Source organism: Podarcis melisellensis (assembly GCF_964234715.1).
Source record: "Podarcis melisellensis genome assembly, chromosome: 17".
NCBI classification, from domain to species: domain Eukaryota; kingdom Metazoa; phylum Chordata; class Lepidosauria; order Squamata; family Lacertidae; genus Podarcis; species Podarcis melisellensis.
Window position 1 is genome coordinate 34,494,269 of NC_138534.1, and position 12,621 is coordinate 34,506,889.

The window sequence follows — 12,621 nt, forward strand, 5'->3', positions numbered from 1 at the left end:
GCTGAAGTCCCCTCTGACTCCTCCCGTCTTCCACACCAACTTAATAGCCTGGCTCTAGACCACCTCTTCCTCTCCTTTCTTTTCCGCAGGGTCTTCCTGCCCCCCTGGGTTCCCTCTCTCCGTGACTCGCCTGAGGCTGAATCCTCTGCCGCCTCTTCCCCCCTCCTTCTGGCTTTAGGGCCGGGCTCCTCCCCTGAGCTCTCTCCACTTCCGCGCGCCTCTACGTTTGAACTTGGCGCGCGTACGTTGCTGCTGACCTTTCTTTCGACCGCTACACCACCCCTTGTTCTGCTCTCCACCCTTTCCGGCTGAACACCTTGCTCCAACCCCCTTTCTCTGTTCTCTCCTAATCCTGCTCCCTCCGAGAGGCTGACGACTCCACCCCCTTTACTCCGTTCCGGCTGAGACGCCTCTTGCTGCGTCTGTCTTCCACTGGGCTCCTCTCCGCTTCTCCCTTCTCCTCCCTTTTGCTTGATTAAGGTAACCCCCTTTTGAGAATCCTCTGACTCGCTGCTCAGACTCGTGGATTCCCTCAGAATTCCGTCATCTTCTTCCTCATCCTTCTGCCCCTCCTCCCACTCGCTCTCCGTCTCCTCTGTCATCTCCTCCTCTCTCCCAGAAACCCTGACAATACCCTTTTTTATTCCTTCACTTTATTTTATTTGAAATTATAGAAAATGTATACACACATACACACATATAGTTGTACCTTGGTTTTGGAACAGAATGCGTTCTGGAAGTCCATTCGACTCTCGGAACCATTTGAAAACCAAAGTGCAGCTTCTGATTGGCTGCAGGTCACTCTTGCAGCCAATGAGAAGCTGCGCTGGACTTTTGGCTTCCGAAAATCATTTGAAAACCGGAACACACACTTCTGGGTTTCGATCGTTTGGGAGCCGATTTGTTCGGGAGCCAAGGCATTCGGCTTCCAAGGTACCACTGTATATATTCCCCAACATACTGGTGTGTGTTTCTTTCCTTTTCTTTTTAACTCCAAACGTTATTGGTGAAAAGGTACACAAATATTTGTCCACAATGTTATGGCCCCCCAAGAAGAAATAACATGTAGGAGTCAGGAATTAGTAGGGGCAAAGATGCACCAAGGTCTTCAGCAGAGGGAAACTGATGCAGAAAGAGAGAGGAGGATGGAACTTGAACCAACGGAGCTAAATGCTGTGGGCCAATATCCCCCTAGACTGCAAATGCTGAGGACAAACAGTAGGGGAGAGGTAGGGATGCGAGCATCCCAGAGAGATTTGGTTAGTCACTGTTGCGACCAGCCTTTCTCAACCTTGGGTGCCAAGATGCCCTTGAGCTACAACTCCCATCATCCCTGGCCACTGGGCCCAAGAAAGGCTGGTCTAAACCGAAGGGATTGGGTCCAATACACAAAGACTGCTCTGAGATCCTTAAGTACGCAGGGTTGCATCCAGGCCACTTTGCACTCATGCGCCATTGATGCAAAGCTACTTACATGTTTTTCACTTTAGCAGCATAGAGCTTGTTTTTTTCAACGGCGGTAGTTCCCTCATCCACTTTGCCGTAGTATAAGAGCATCTCTTCCATCAGTACTTCCAGGTTGTGCATCTCTTGCCAAGGCTGGAGGACAAAGTAACCGGGATGGCAGGCCAAGGTGACGAAGACATCCATCTGCTCCTGGGGTTTTGGCAACGGCAAAGGCGGAGGCACAGTCAAGGCTGTCCCAGCACTGCTGGCCTCTGGAGCACGTGGAGCAAAACCCTTCTTGGCACCTGAGCTTGCTGTCTCTGGTAAGTTCGTTTCCCCCTTTGCAGGGAGGGAGCTACCAGGAAAGGCACTCAAGAAGACGTCCTTCTGATGCTTCCACAAGTCTGCGTTAGTGATCCGCCTGTTAATACTATGGTCTGGGTCTGGAAAGCTCTTTGGCGTAAATAGATAGACGTGTGCAATCCTGTCATCCAGTTTAACCACCTTAAGAGTGGAGGAGGGAAGAAAGAGAAAGTACATTCCTACTAGCAAATTTACTCTTACTCAAAACAGTGGCAGGAAAATGTTAACGCATGAACTCTTGCACCATTAGAAACGTCACCAAGAGTAGGCCATCAAATGAGAAAGTACTACTACTAAACACGCATCAAGTTTGTGTCACTCTTTTTCTCTTTAAAATACTCATAGAATCATAGAGTTGGAAGAGACCACAAGGGCCATCGAGTCCAACCCCCTGCCAAGCAGGAAACACCATCAGAGCACTTCTGACATATGGTTGTCAAGCCTCTGCTTAAAGACCCCCAAAGAAGGAGACTCCACCACACTCCTTGGCAGCAAATTCCACTGTCGAACAGCTCTTACTGTCAGGAAGTTCTTCCTAATGTTTAGGTGGAAAAATGTGCTATATCTATTCTCAGAAAACCTGAAATAAATTCTGTGCAATTCAGTAGTATCCCCATATTGCAGGTGGAACAGGGTGAAGACTTAAAGAAGACAGGTCATCTAGAGAGAATGTGGCAAGTGGGCGAGATTTAATCCCAGGACTTTCTGGCCCAGAGCTCAGTCTTTACTACTATTCTAGCTTCCAAGTCAAAACTATACTTTCTAAGTTAGCTTTCATTACATCTGCCATGGTACTGAAGTCTAGGATGAGATGGAAGTGTGTTGCATGGCACCACTTTAAAATAATAATACAGGGGCAGGGGAAAAAAAAATCTGATCACTGTAAGCATGTTTCCTGAAAGATGAATTTCTTTCGACAGGTAGTTGTGAACCTCAGTGTTAGGGCTCCCCTACATCATGAAGTCAACATCCTCAATTTGAAAACAGTATTATAAGGGTGTAAAGGAAAACACTCAGGTGCCCAGGAGAAAAGCACGTTCACAAAGAGAAAAAAAGGTTGTGCAAAAATTCTGGGAAATTCTCAAATCAGCAAAAAGGATGAAGCCAAGGACCGCACTGCTCCAACCTAAGTCTGCTGCTCTGATTTTTAAAAGAGAAAAAGATGGACTCAGGAACCATTGGGGCACATCTATGGTTAACACTTTGCTTCAAAAAAATAATAATATATCTGCAGCAGAATCATATTGTAAATGTAATTGTTAAAGGTAAAGGTACCCCTGACCATTAGGTCCAGTCGTGACCGACTCTGGGGTTGTGGCGCTTATCTCGCTTTATTGGCCGAGGGAGCCGGCGTACAGCTTCCGGGTCATGTGGCCAGCATGACTAAGCAGCTTCTGGTGAACCAGAGCAGCACATGGAAATGCTGTTTACCTTCTTGCTGGAGCGGTACCTATTTATCTACTTGCACTCTGACATGCTTTCGAACTGCTAGGTTGGTAGGAGCAGGGACTGAGCAACAGGAGCTCACCCCCGTCATGGGGATTCGAACCACCAACCTTCTGATCGGCAAGTCCTAGGCTCTGTGGTTTAGACCACAGCGCCACCCGCGTCCCCTAAAAATGTAATTGTTACATTCTCACAATTCCTCCTGCTCTCATGAAGACCTGTGGGTTAGCTGTACATGACAACATCATATGGAGAAATGGTGGCTACAAAAAAGAACTGTTCATCAATCAACGTCCTTCATTTATGACTGCAACAAGCAAAGCACATAAACTAACAGTGGTACAGTTTGGCTTTGCAAGAGACATTCAAGAACATCCTGCACCCTTGAATTTTAAGCAACGAACAGGCGTATTTTTACCTTAATGCTGCAGTCAGGACAATTTAATACTGTGTCTCTCAGCCAAAGCACAGCATCTGGAGTCCACATGCCAATATTAAGAGGAAGGTCAGCCAAGCAGCATTTTGTTGCCTAAAACAATCATGCAATATAATTACAATGATATTCAGGTTACACTGAAATGCATGTGGGTAACAAGAATGATGTCTACACAGCAAGCTCCTGGGAACAATCAGTGATTAACGAAAATTCATACCTGAGGAGGTATTGCAATGACTTCACGCAGAAACGTCGGGGGAATCTCTCTCAGCTCTACTACTTTTACAGATGCTACTGTTCCAGTATCCATAAACTGTACGTCAAGAGCCCGGCTACTATGAACGCTGGTTATCTGCATCAAGGAAACGAAGCAAAATACGAGAATGGAGAAACCTATTTTAACACAGAGTGGAATTGAATGTTGTGCTAAGGTTATCCTTCAGTCAGTGGAAGCATTTTTCTTGCCAGGTAGAACAATCTCTCTTCTCCTCCCCAGCATACCCTTCTGGGGATTTTCCCAACCCCCCTGGAGCCAATTTTGGGGGAGTGCAGGGGGAAATCCCTGCTGAACTGAATCCAGCCTGTATGAAGTAACAGTGGCTGACCATTTTGGGTCTGAGGCTTGCATTCATCCTTGGCCAACCTTCCAGAGGCTGCATGCAACGGTGTGGTCACCCAACAGTGCCGCATGCACATTCTTGCATGCACGCACAGAGGCCACACACACACACTACTTCCCCATTGCTTTACCAACAAAACCAGTGGGGTCTTGGGGACCATAAAAATCTGTTTGGGTGGGCTGAATCAGGCTCCTGGACTGGGGTTAGACCAGCAGCCCTGGTCTAAAAGGAAATATGTGTTGCCAACTTTGAAAGCTCATTGTGAAAGATCATGGCGGGAATGGTCCTTTAAGCAATTAGGCAGTCCAAGGACCATTATGCTGCCTAAGATTCACCAGACAATCTTGCACTGGTGCAAATTCCAGGGGGCCCTGGGTGCCTGGGCACCCACAAACCTTTCACTGTGGGTGCCCAGCCTTCACCTGCTGCCTGACTTCGGACTCTCCAGAATTACCAGGGCCTCCACCACAGGGCCTCTGTTGGGGTCCACTACAGGCGCGGACATGCTCCACCCCCCCTGCTGTCGTGGAAACACGGAAGTGGTGCCAGAGAGCAGCGGCAGTGGCATGTGCACGCAACACGACATCATGTGCACATGCCACTGGGCACCCTGAGGCTGGGGCCTTAGTCAGCACCTCTGCAATTCTGTAGACAGCATAATGCATATTCAGATTGACTTTTAAAGCAGAGCTTTCTAAACTGCGTCGCGACACATTACGGTGTCGGCTGCAGTGTGTTATGCGAACATTCCCCAGGCTCCTCTCGGGGCTGGAAAGGGGTAAATTTAACCTCCTGTTGGCTAATAAAACTGAATGACTGTGTTGCAAAAGGATGCAAAACTGTGTTGTGAAATGTTGCATGTCCAAAAAGTGCATCACCAACTTGAAAAGTTTGGAAAGCTCTGGGCTTAAAGCATCTTATTAGCATAGAACTCTTTCTCATTGAAAGATAGAAAGGTTCAAGCTGGTGGTCCACACCAAGGATAAGGAACCTGTGACCCTCCAGGTGAATCCAACTCACCTCATTAGCCATGTAGGCTGGGGCTGACACAGACTGCAACCCAATAACATCTTTTCAAAGTAAATAAATATGTCACAGTGCCGCATTTGGGTAAGTATACAAGGCAATGAAACAAAACCAGGGCACAATACAAAAAAGTCTTCCATCTAGATGCTGGCACAGCTGAATCCAACAACATCTACTGGTTTGCCATTCAGAGTCTAGACTATGCAAGTCCCGTATAAATTGCAGACAGCAGCTTACCAGCCATCTCTGAGAAGCAGCAAGCAAAAGATCAGCAAACATTTCACAACTAGTTTTCAGCTTTTATTTTGGTTCCATTCTACTTATTTCACTAGCTGCCAGTTTCTCAAATATTTAAGCTTGTAGCAGTCTTCACTCAATTAAAACTCTTTCCTATAATAATATGGGAAATGGGAGAGACTGTTCCATCCCATGGCACCGTCAGGATTCTGCTTCACCAGAAACTGGCTCGTGAAAACCGCAACAAACTGTGCGCTTATTGTTAACTAACGGCAGTGAAATTGCTTAAACCCATTAAATAGTAAGGTAAAGGTACCCCTGCCCGTACGGGCCAGTCGTGACCGACTCTAGGGTTGCGCGCTCATCTTGCTCAAGAGGCCGGGAGCCGGCGCCATCCGAAGACACTTCCAGGTCACGTGGCCAGCGTGACAAAGCTGCAACTGGCGAGCCAGCACCAGTGCCGCACACAGAAACGCCGTTTACCTTCCCACTATAAAGCGGTACCTATTTATCTACTTGCACTTTGACGTGCTTTCAAACTGCTAGGTGGGCAGGAGCTGGGACCGAACGACGGGAGCTCACCCTGCCACGGGGATTCGAACCACCGACCTTACGGTCAGCAAGTCCTAGGCACTGAGGTTTTACCCACAGCACCACCCGCGTCCCCCATTAAATAGTACAAGGTAGCTAAAACCCCAAATTTTATTCTAGAATTCAATGTACAAATAAGTAGCCCATTTAGAATATCAGAGAATTAGAATATTTGAACCTTTTTTTGCAGTTCATTTGTTAGTGACACCACATGCCCTACCTCCACACGTGCCCACTTTCCTTTACAGTTAAGCAGACAGATCTTGCCACAGTAGGGGAGCGATACCGAATGCTCTGTTACCTGCTGGAACAAAGAAGCAAAGCCATTTTAAGTAGTCACAATGCAGCAGCCAAATGGGCAGGTAAGGAGTGCATTACAGCTCAGGCAAGTTACCAAAAGGGAGAACATACCTAACCCTACCTGCAGCAATTCCACTGTATAGATTTCTTCCCCCAAATACTAGCACACACATTGATGAGTTACCTTCATATTTCCACTCTGGTAAGGGAAGCACCAGAGAAACGATTAAGAACCACCGAGAAGCCAGGAACAAGCATCACTATCAATCTCCGAAAATATGCATCTTGTACTTTCTAGACATATAAAAGGTAAAGGTACCCCTGCCCGTATGGGCCAGTCTTGACAGACTCTAGGGTTGTGCGCCCATCTCACTCTAGAGGCCGGGAGCCAGCGCTGTCCACAGACACTTCCGGGTCACGTGGCCAGTGTGACAAGCTGCATCTGGCGAGCCAGCGCAGCACACGGAAACGCCGTTTACCTTCCCGCTAGTAAGCGGTCCCTATTTATCTACTTGCACCCGGGGGTGCTTTCGAACCGCTAGGATGGCAGGCGCTGGGACCAAACGACGGGAGCGCACCCCGCCGTGGGGATTTGAACCGCCGACCATGCGATCGGCAAGTCCTAGGCGCTGAGGTTTTACCCACAGCACCACCCGCGTCCCTGTTCTAGACATATACAGTGCTACAAAAATGCCTCTGGGGTTGCTCTTCGCAGGTTTTCCCGAACTTGGGTCTCCAGCTGTTTTTGGGCTACAGGTCCCATAATCTGCGACCACTGGTCCTGCTAGTGAGGGATGATGGGAGTTGTAGTCTAACAACAGAGGGAGACCCAAGTTTGGGAAACTGTGCTCTATGGGATCACCTGTCCTGAAACAGCTAGCGCACAGTTGGCCTAATCAAAGAAAGCAACAATTGTTACTGAGGAACCCTATTTTATTGCGCAATATGGGTCTGGATAACGCAAGCTGGATTTATCTGTAAAAAGGCACGAGCATGAAAATTGCTTTGGGGATTTCAGGACTGAACTACTTTTCCTGACATTACAGTGGTGCCTCGCAAGACGAAAAGAATCCGTTCTGCGAGTCTCTTCGTCTAGAGGTTTTTTCGTCTTGCGAAGCAAGCCCATTGACGGCTTAGCGGATTAGCGCTATTAGCGGCTTATCGGCTTAGAAAAAGGGGGGGGGGAGGAAAAAACCCTGCAGGAACTCGCAAGACATTTTCGTCTTGCGAAGCAAGCCCATAGGAAATTCGTTTTGCGAAGCACCTCCAAAACGGAAAACTCTTTCGTCTAGCAAGTTTTCCGTCTTGCGAGGCATTCGTCTTGCGGGGCACCACTGTACAAGGATTTCCACGTATGAAAATATGAAGTCCTGCATGGTGCACATATTTAATACTGCAAGACACAACAGCTGGGCAGCTAGTAAGTATGTGAACAGCAAAAGTGTGTGGGGTTCACTCAGCAAGAATGAATAATTAGGAACCTTCGCATTCTTTATTTGTGAACAAAGGGGTTGTTAGGTGACTTTTGTGAAGGTACAGGTGGCAACCAAAATTAAAAGCGAGATTCACCTTGTGGTGGAAGTAATTTTCCAGCTTCTGCAAAGCTTCAGAGAGTTTGGTCAGGCCCTTTGATGGCACTTGACAGTATAAAGTTCCATCCGAACAGACATTGGTTACTCGGACATTTGTATAGAGCGCATCTACCTGTTAAAAACAAAACATGCATTTGGGATGCTGCAACTTAAGTGCCCTGAACTCATCTTACTGGTTTTACAAGCAGATGAAAACAGTACCTGAAGGCGAAGCTCAAGAGATTTATCACAAAGTGCCTTCAGGCAAGAAGCGTTGATGTTGATGTCATCCTCTCCCGAAGTATCGTACAGGATGACAAGGGGAATGTCATTTTTCTCTAGTATTTCGACAGCAAATATCTTGCCACAGGTTTGAGACTCCACCACTTTCACCATCACAGGGTCGTCCGAGAAGGCTTCTAACCCTAAAGCAAGGCAGTCAAGAGGAGAGTGTAGGTTTTGCGGACATCTCCAAAAGAGATCTTCTTGCCTCAGCATGGCTGCGTGGACTATCATTGCTTATGGCAAAAATGGGGGAGCGTTCTACTTGTTTGGTGGACCTGATTTCTCTTGGTGCTTATTTTGTCCATCTAATGTATACCATCACCTGAGTCTCCCTGCACCTTAGAGCTACTTGCTTTAAGCAAGTCTGTAACCCTTACTACTCTAAAAATGTATTTGCATGCCTGTTGAAGGCATGCAAGCCAGAAAGAAGGGTGGCCGATTAAGATTTCCAGTGGTACAAGGCAGGGCTTCAGTACTCTTTAAGTCTTCCTCCTCATACCTAGCAAATCAGAATTACCGTATTTCTTGCCCCATAGGACGCACCTTTTCCTCTCCAAAAATGAAGGGGAAATGTGTGTGTGTCCTATGGGGCGAATGCAGGCTTTCGCTGAAGCCTGGAGAGTGAGAGGGGTCGGTGCGCACCGACCCCCTCTCGCTCTCCAGGCTTCGCGCGGCTCTCCGCAAGGCGCGGGAGCCCAGCACCGGGCTCCCACGGCTTGCAGAGAGTTGCCTGTTCTGGGGGCTGGGGGAAGCTCGGGCACCCCGCACCTGGGGGAAAAATAATTTCCCCCCCTTTATTTCCCCCCCAAAAAACTAGGTGCGCCTTATGGGACAGTGCATCCTATAGGGTGAAAAATACGGTATACAAAATATGTGAGAAATTACACACATTAATTGACACATCATCAAAATGTTTGCGGGGATATAGGCTTATATTTTAAAAGCAGAAACCACACTATGCTTCACGGGGGCTGTCATCTCCCCCACCACACAAAGATGCTTGTAGAACAGAGAGATGCTCTTTCAAGGCATACAAGAAGAAATTCCAATTTCACACTCCTAGTGGCTGTGCAGTCATTAATGCCCCATGCATCTTGTGCAATTGTTTTACTTTTAAAAACAACAACAGCAGCAAAAACACTACTTATTACATTTATTTCTTGCCTTTCCTCCAGTGAACTCAAGGCAACATACATAGTTCCTTCTTCCCCTTTTATTCTCTTAACAACCCTGTGAGGTAATCGCTCAGCCTAACCTACAATTACCCCAAGTCACACAGGGAGCTTCATGGATGAGTGGGGATTTGAAACCAAGCCTCCCCAGTCTTAGCCCAACACTCTGCTACATCACACTGGATACACTAATATTGTTTCCTGTCATGTCTGTTTGCAAAGTTAAAATGCACCAAATAAGAACATGCACTTTACTATACCAGAGGTTTTTTGTTTTTTAAAAGGACACACACCTTCCACTGGAGTAAGTACAAATTGCAAGGAAACGTATTCATAGGGAAGACCCAAAACTCTTTATGCTGTTGCACCCACTCTTTACTATAAAAGCTGCAAGATGGCACTGCCAGGTGGGGCAGTCCTTTCCAATCCCAGCTGGCAATTTTTGGAGTTAGGCACAGCCTTCCTTCCTTCTCCCAGTTTGTAGTACATTCAAACTGCTTCTGTAGTCACGCTGAAGGCTAAGGCGCATCTCTTACCTGCTAGTTTGCATTTTGAAGCCTGGAACGGCAGTGAATAGAATTGCTTGGCTAGTTTGCACACTCTGGTATTCTCGATGGTTTCACTAAAGCCATAATCAACGTAGCATACCTAGTGATGGAACAAGGACAGAAAGACACAGCCATGTTATATATGGAAGACTTATTCATTGGTCACATTACTGGTGCTACAACATGTTGGCCCTTTTCTCTTTCCTGCCGTAGTTCAGCACAGTGCTAGATTTGCTCCAGCAATGCAAGCATTTATGCTTGTCTGATAGAGCCATTTGTTCTCTCCTCCCTATGTGCACTGTTCCAGGGGTTTTCCTGACCCCTGCAGAGCCAACGGGGTGGGGTGGGGGAGAATTGCTTCATTAGTGGAAGTCCTTGGGCAGGCTTCTGCTGGTGGGACTAGTTAGCTGAATCTGGCCCTGAATATCCAAGATCCCTCCTTATAGGCCTCCGTGCAGTGAAAAATTGAATGTTTGCTTTCCTATTCGAGGCTGCCATCCTAAGCCATAAGTACTATGAAATCACATGGAGATTCGCAACTTACAGTTGAGGCTGATGGAAGGGCACTTACCATGTTATTCATACAGAGAAATGCCCTTATTGCAGAAATCCTAAGCCTTCATCGGAGGCACAACGAGCCTTTTCCCATATATATAAAGAACAAGTCAGCCAAGTAGTGTTTAATGTTTCTGAGTGTATAGATGAGAAGATAACCACTTGTCAGTATGCTGGGGAGAGCCCATGAACAAGGAGGATGTGGTAGTAGCAAGTTGTACTCCTCACCACCACTCTCTTGCTGATCCCTTCTCCTCCTCCTCATATAGACAGAATTGCAGTCAGTAAAATCCACAAACACTTGTATGACCTGATCTCTACAGTCATACCTCCAGTTGCGAATGCTGCAGGTTGCGCGTTTTCAGATTACAGACTATGCCGAACAAGGAAGTACCGGAATGGGTAACTTCTGGGTTTTGGTGCTCGTGCAGAAACGCTAAATTGTGCTTTGTGCATGCACAGAAGCGCCAAATTGAATCATGCGCGGCACTGCAGGTTGCGAACATGCCTCCCGCACGGATCATGTTCGCAACCCAAGGTATGACCCTCCTCGTTCAGCTCCTCGACTCAAAGAAGCCAAGAGGGACTGAACAGTGCATTGGGGGTAGGGGGTTGGCATCAACATCTTAGATGACAGCTGGCAAGAGAGAGAGGTTTTGCCATCACTCCAGCCACCCTGGCCCGTTTTGCATGTATTGGGAATGCTGGAATGAAAGGGAAGCAGTGATCCTCTTCTCTAGCCAGTTTCTAAATTTGTACACATGACTGATGCAAGTCAAATAGATCTGGTGGCTGAGTCAGGTGAACTCCCTAACGTTTTGCTGACTGCAGTAGGAACATGAGACCTCAGCCATCCTCTCTCAAACAATACTAACTACGAGCTTGTAAGCAGAAGCAGTAGATGAAAGGCATTTTTGACCAGATCTAAAAGATCCACAGCTCCATTTTCATCTGAATCTAAAGAGAGCAATTGTAATCCAACAAAAAAAATCACTGCGTCGTATTACTATGCTGAGATCTCTCAGAAAGGCTCTGTTCTTGGTCATTTGCTAGAGCCCAAATGCTGCAATTATTAGTTCACCTTAGAAGAATTAAACACTCCTCACCTACCCAAAAAAACCCTTAGAAGACATTATCATTATTATTTATTTAAGCAAATATTATCCTACTTTCCCACTTTGTAAGAAATGTCCAAGGCAGCTATCACAATCAACTGATAGAGACCAGCACTTTCATCTGATTTTAATACCATTTTTACTACAGAAACCTACAGCACTTGCCTTTATCCTATTGCCGTCTGTCGAAGTAATCTGTGCACGGAGCCAAGCATCTTCCACTGCAGGCACAGCAACAACCTGTCCAACTTTAGGAGACTGTATTTGCAAACCTGAGGGGTTCCGACCATACCAATCCTTCATCTGCTCTTCCATTAATTCCTGGGCAGCAGAATAGTCTTTGCCCACATACCTACAGGATTTCAAGCAGAAATGATAGTTGGTATAAATCACAACAACAAAAGTGGTAACAAGTGCAAAAGTGTTTACGCAATCAAAGCGTTATGTAACATATCTCCCCTACCCCAAAATAATTTTAAGGCAAAAAGGGTGTAGAAACAGATTAGAGCAGGATGTATGTGGGCTAGATTCTAAGAGTGCACGCTTCCACAGCGGAATACATATACCTGGTGTAGACATTAAGGAAGACAGTTTACACGCTATTTTGTGAACAAGTGAGTTTTTTAATGCCTTAGATCTCCTCTTAAACTGAAGTGTGTAATCCTAGAACTTTCTTGCTTCTTGAAACAGGAATGTATGGAATTACATGAGAGCATAGGTAAAGGGACCCCTAACCGTTAGGTCCAGTCGCGGATGACTCTGGGGTTGTGCACTCATCTCACTTTACTGGCCAAGGGAGCCAGCGTACAGCTTCCAGGTCATCTGGCCAGCATGACTAAGCCGCTTCTGGTGAACCAGAGCAGCGCACGGAAATGCCGTTTACCTTCCCGCCGGAGTGGTACCTATTTAT

At 46.8% G+C, this 12,621-nt stretch overlaps 1 protein-coding gene across 4 annotated transcripts in view; it reads right to left on the reverse strand.

Annotated features, from left to right (window-relative positions):
- The window catches only part of TDRD7 (tudor domain containing 7), a 43,550-nt gene that overhangs the window by 10,938 nt on the left and 19,991 nt on the right, over positions 1-12,621 (reverse strand). For 3 of the 4 annotated variants that reach the window (XM_081893867.1, XM_081893869.1, XM_081893870.1), the window contains 8 exons: positions 11,877-12,063; positions 10,030-10,141; positions 8,259-8,461; positions 8,035-8,169; positions 6,386-6,469; positions 3,909-4,043; positions 3,674-3,784; positions 1,475-1,950 (listed from right to left, as the gene is read on the reverse strand). In XM_081893867.1, coding sequence (XP_081749993.1) covers positions 1,475-1,950; positions 3,674-3,784; positions 3,909-4,043; positions 6,386-6,469; positions 8,035-8,169; positions 8,259-8,461; positions 10,030-10,141; positions 11,877-12,063 — 1,443 coding nt within the window. The remainder of the gene's footprint in view (positions 1-1,474; positions 1,951-3,673; positions 3,785-3,908; positions 4,044-6,385; positions 6,470-8,034; positions 8,170-8,258; positions 8,462-10,029; positions 10,142-11,876; positions 12,064-12,621) is intronic. The other variant, XM_081893868.1, reaches the window with a different exon arrangement.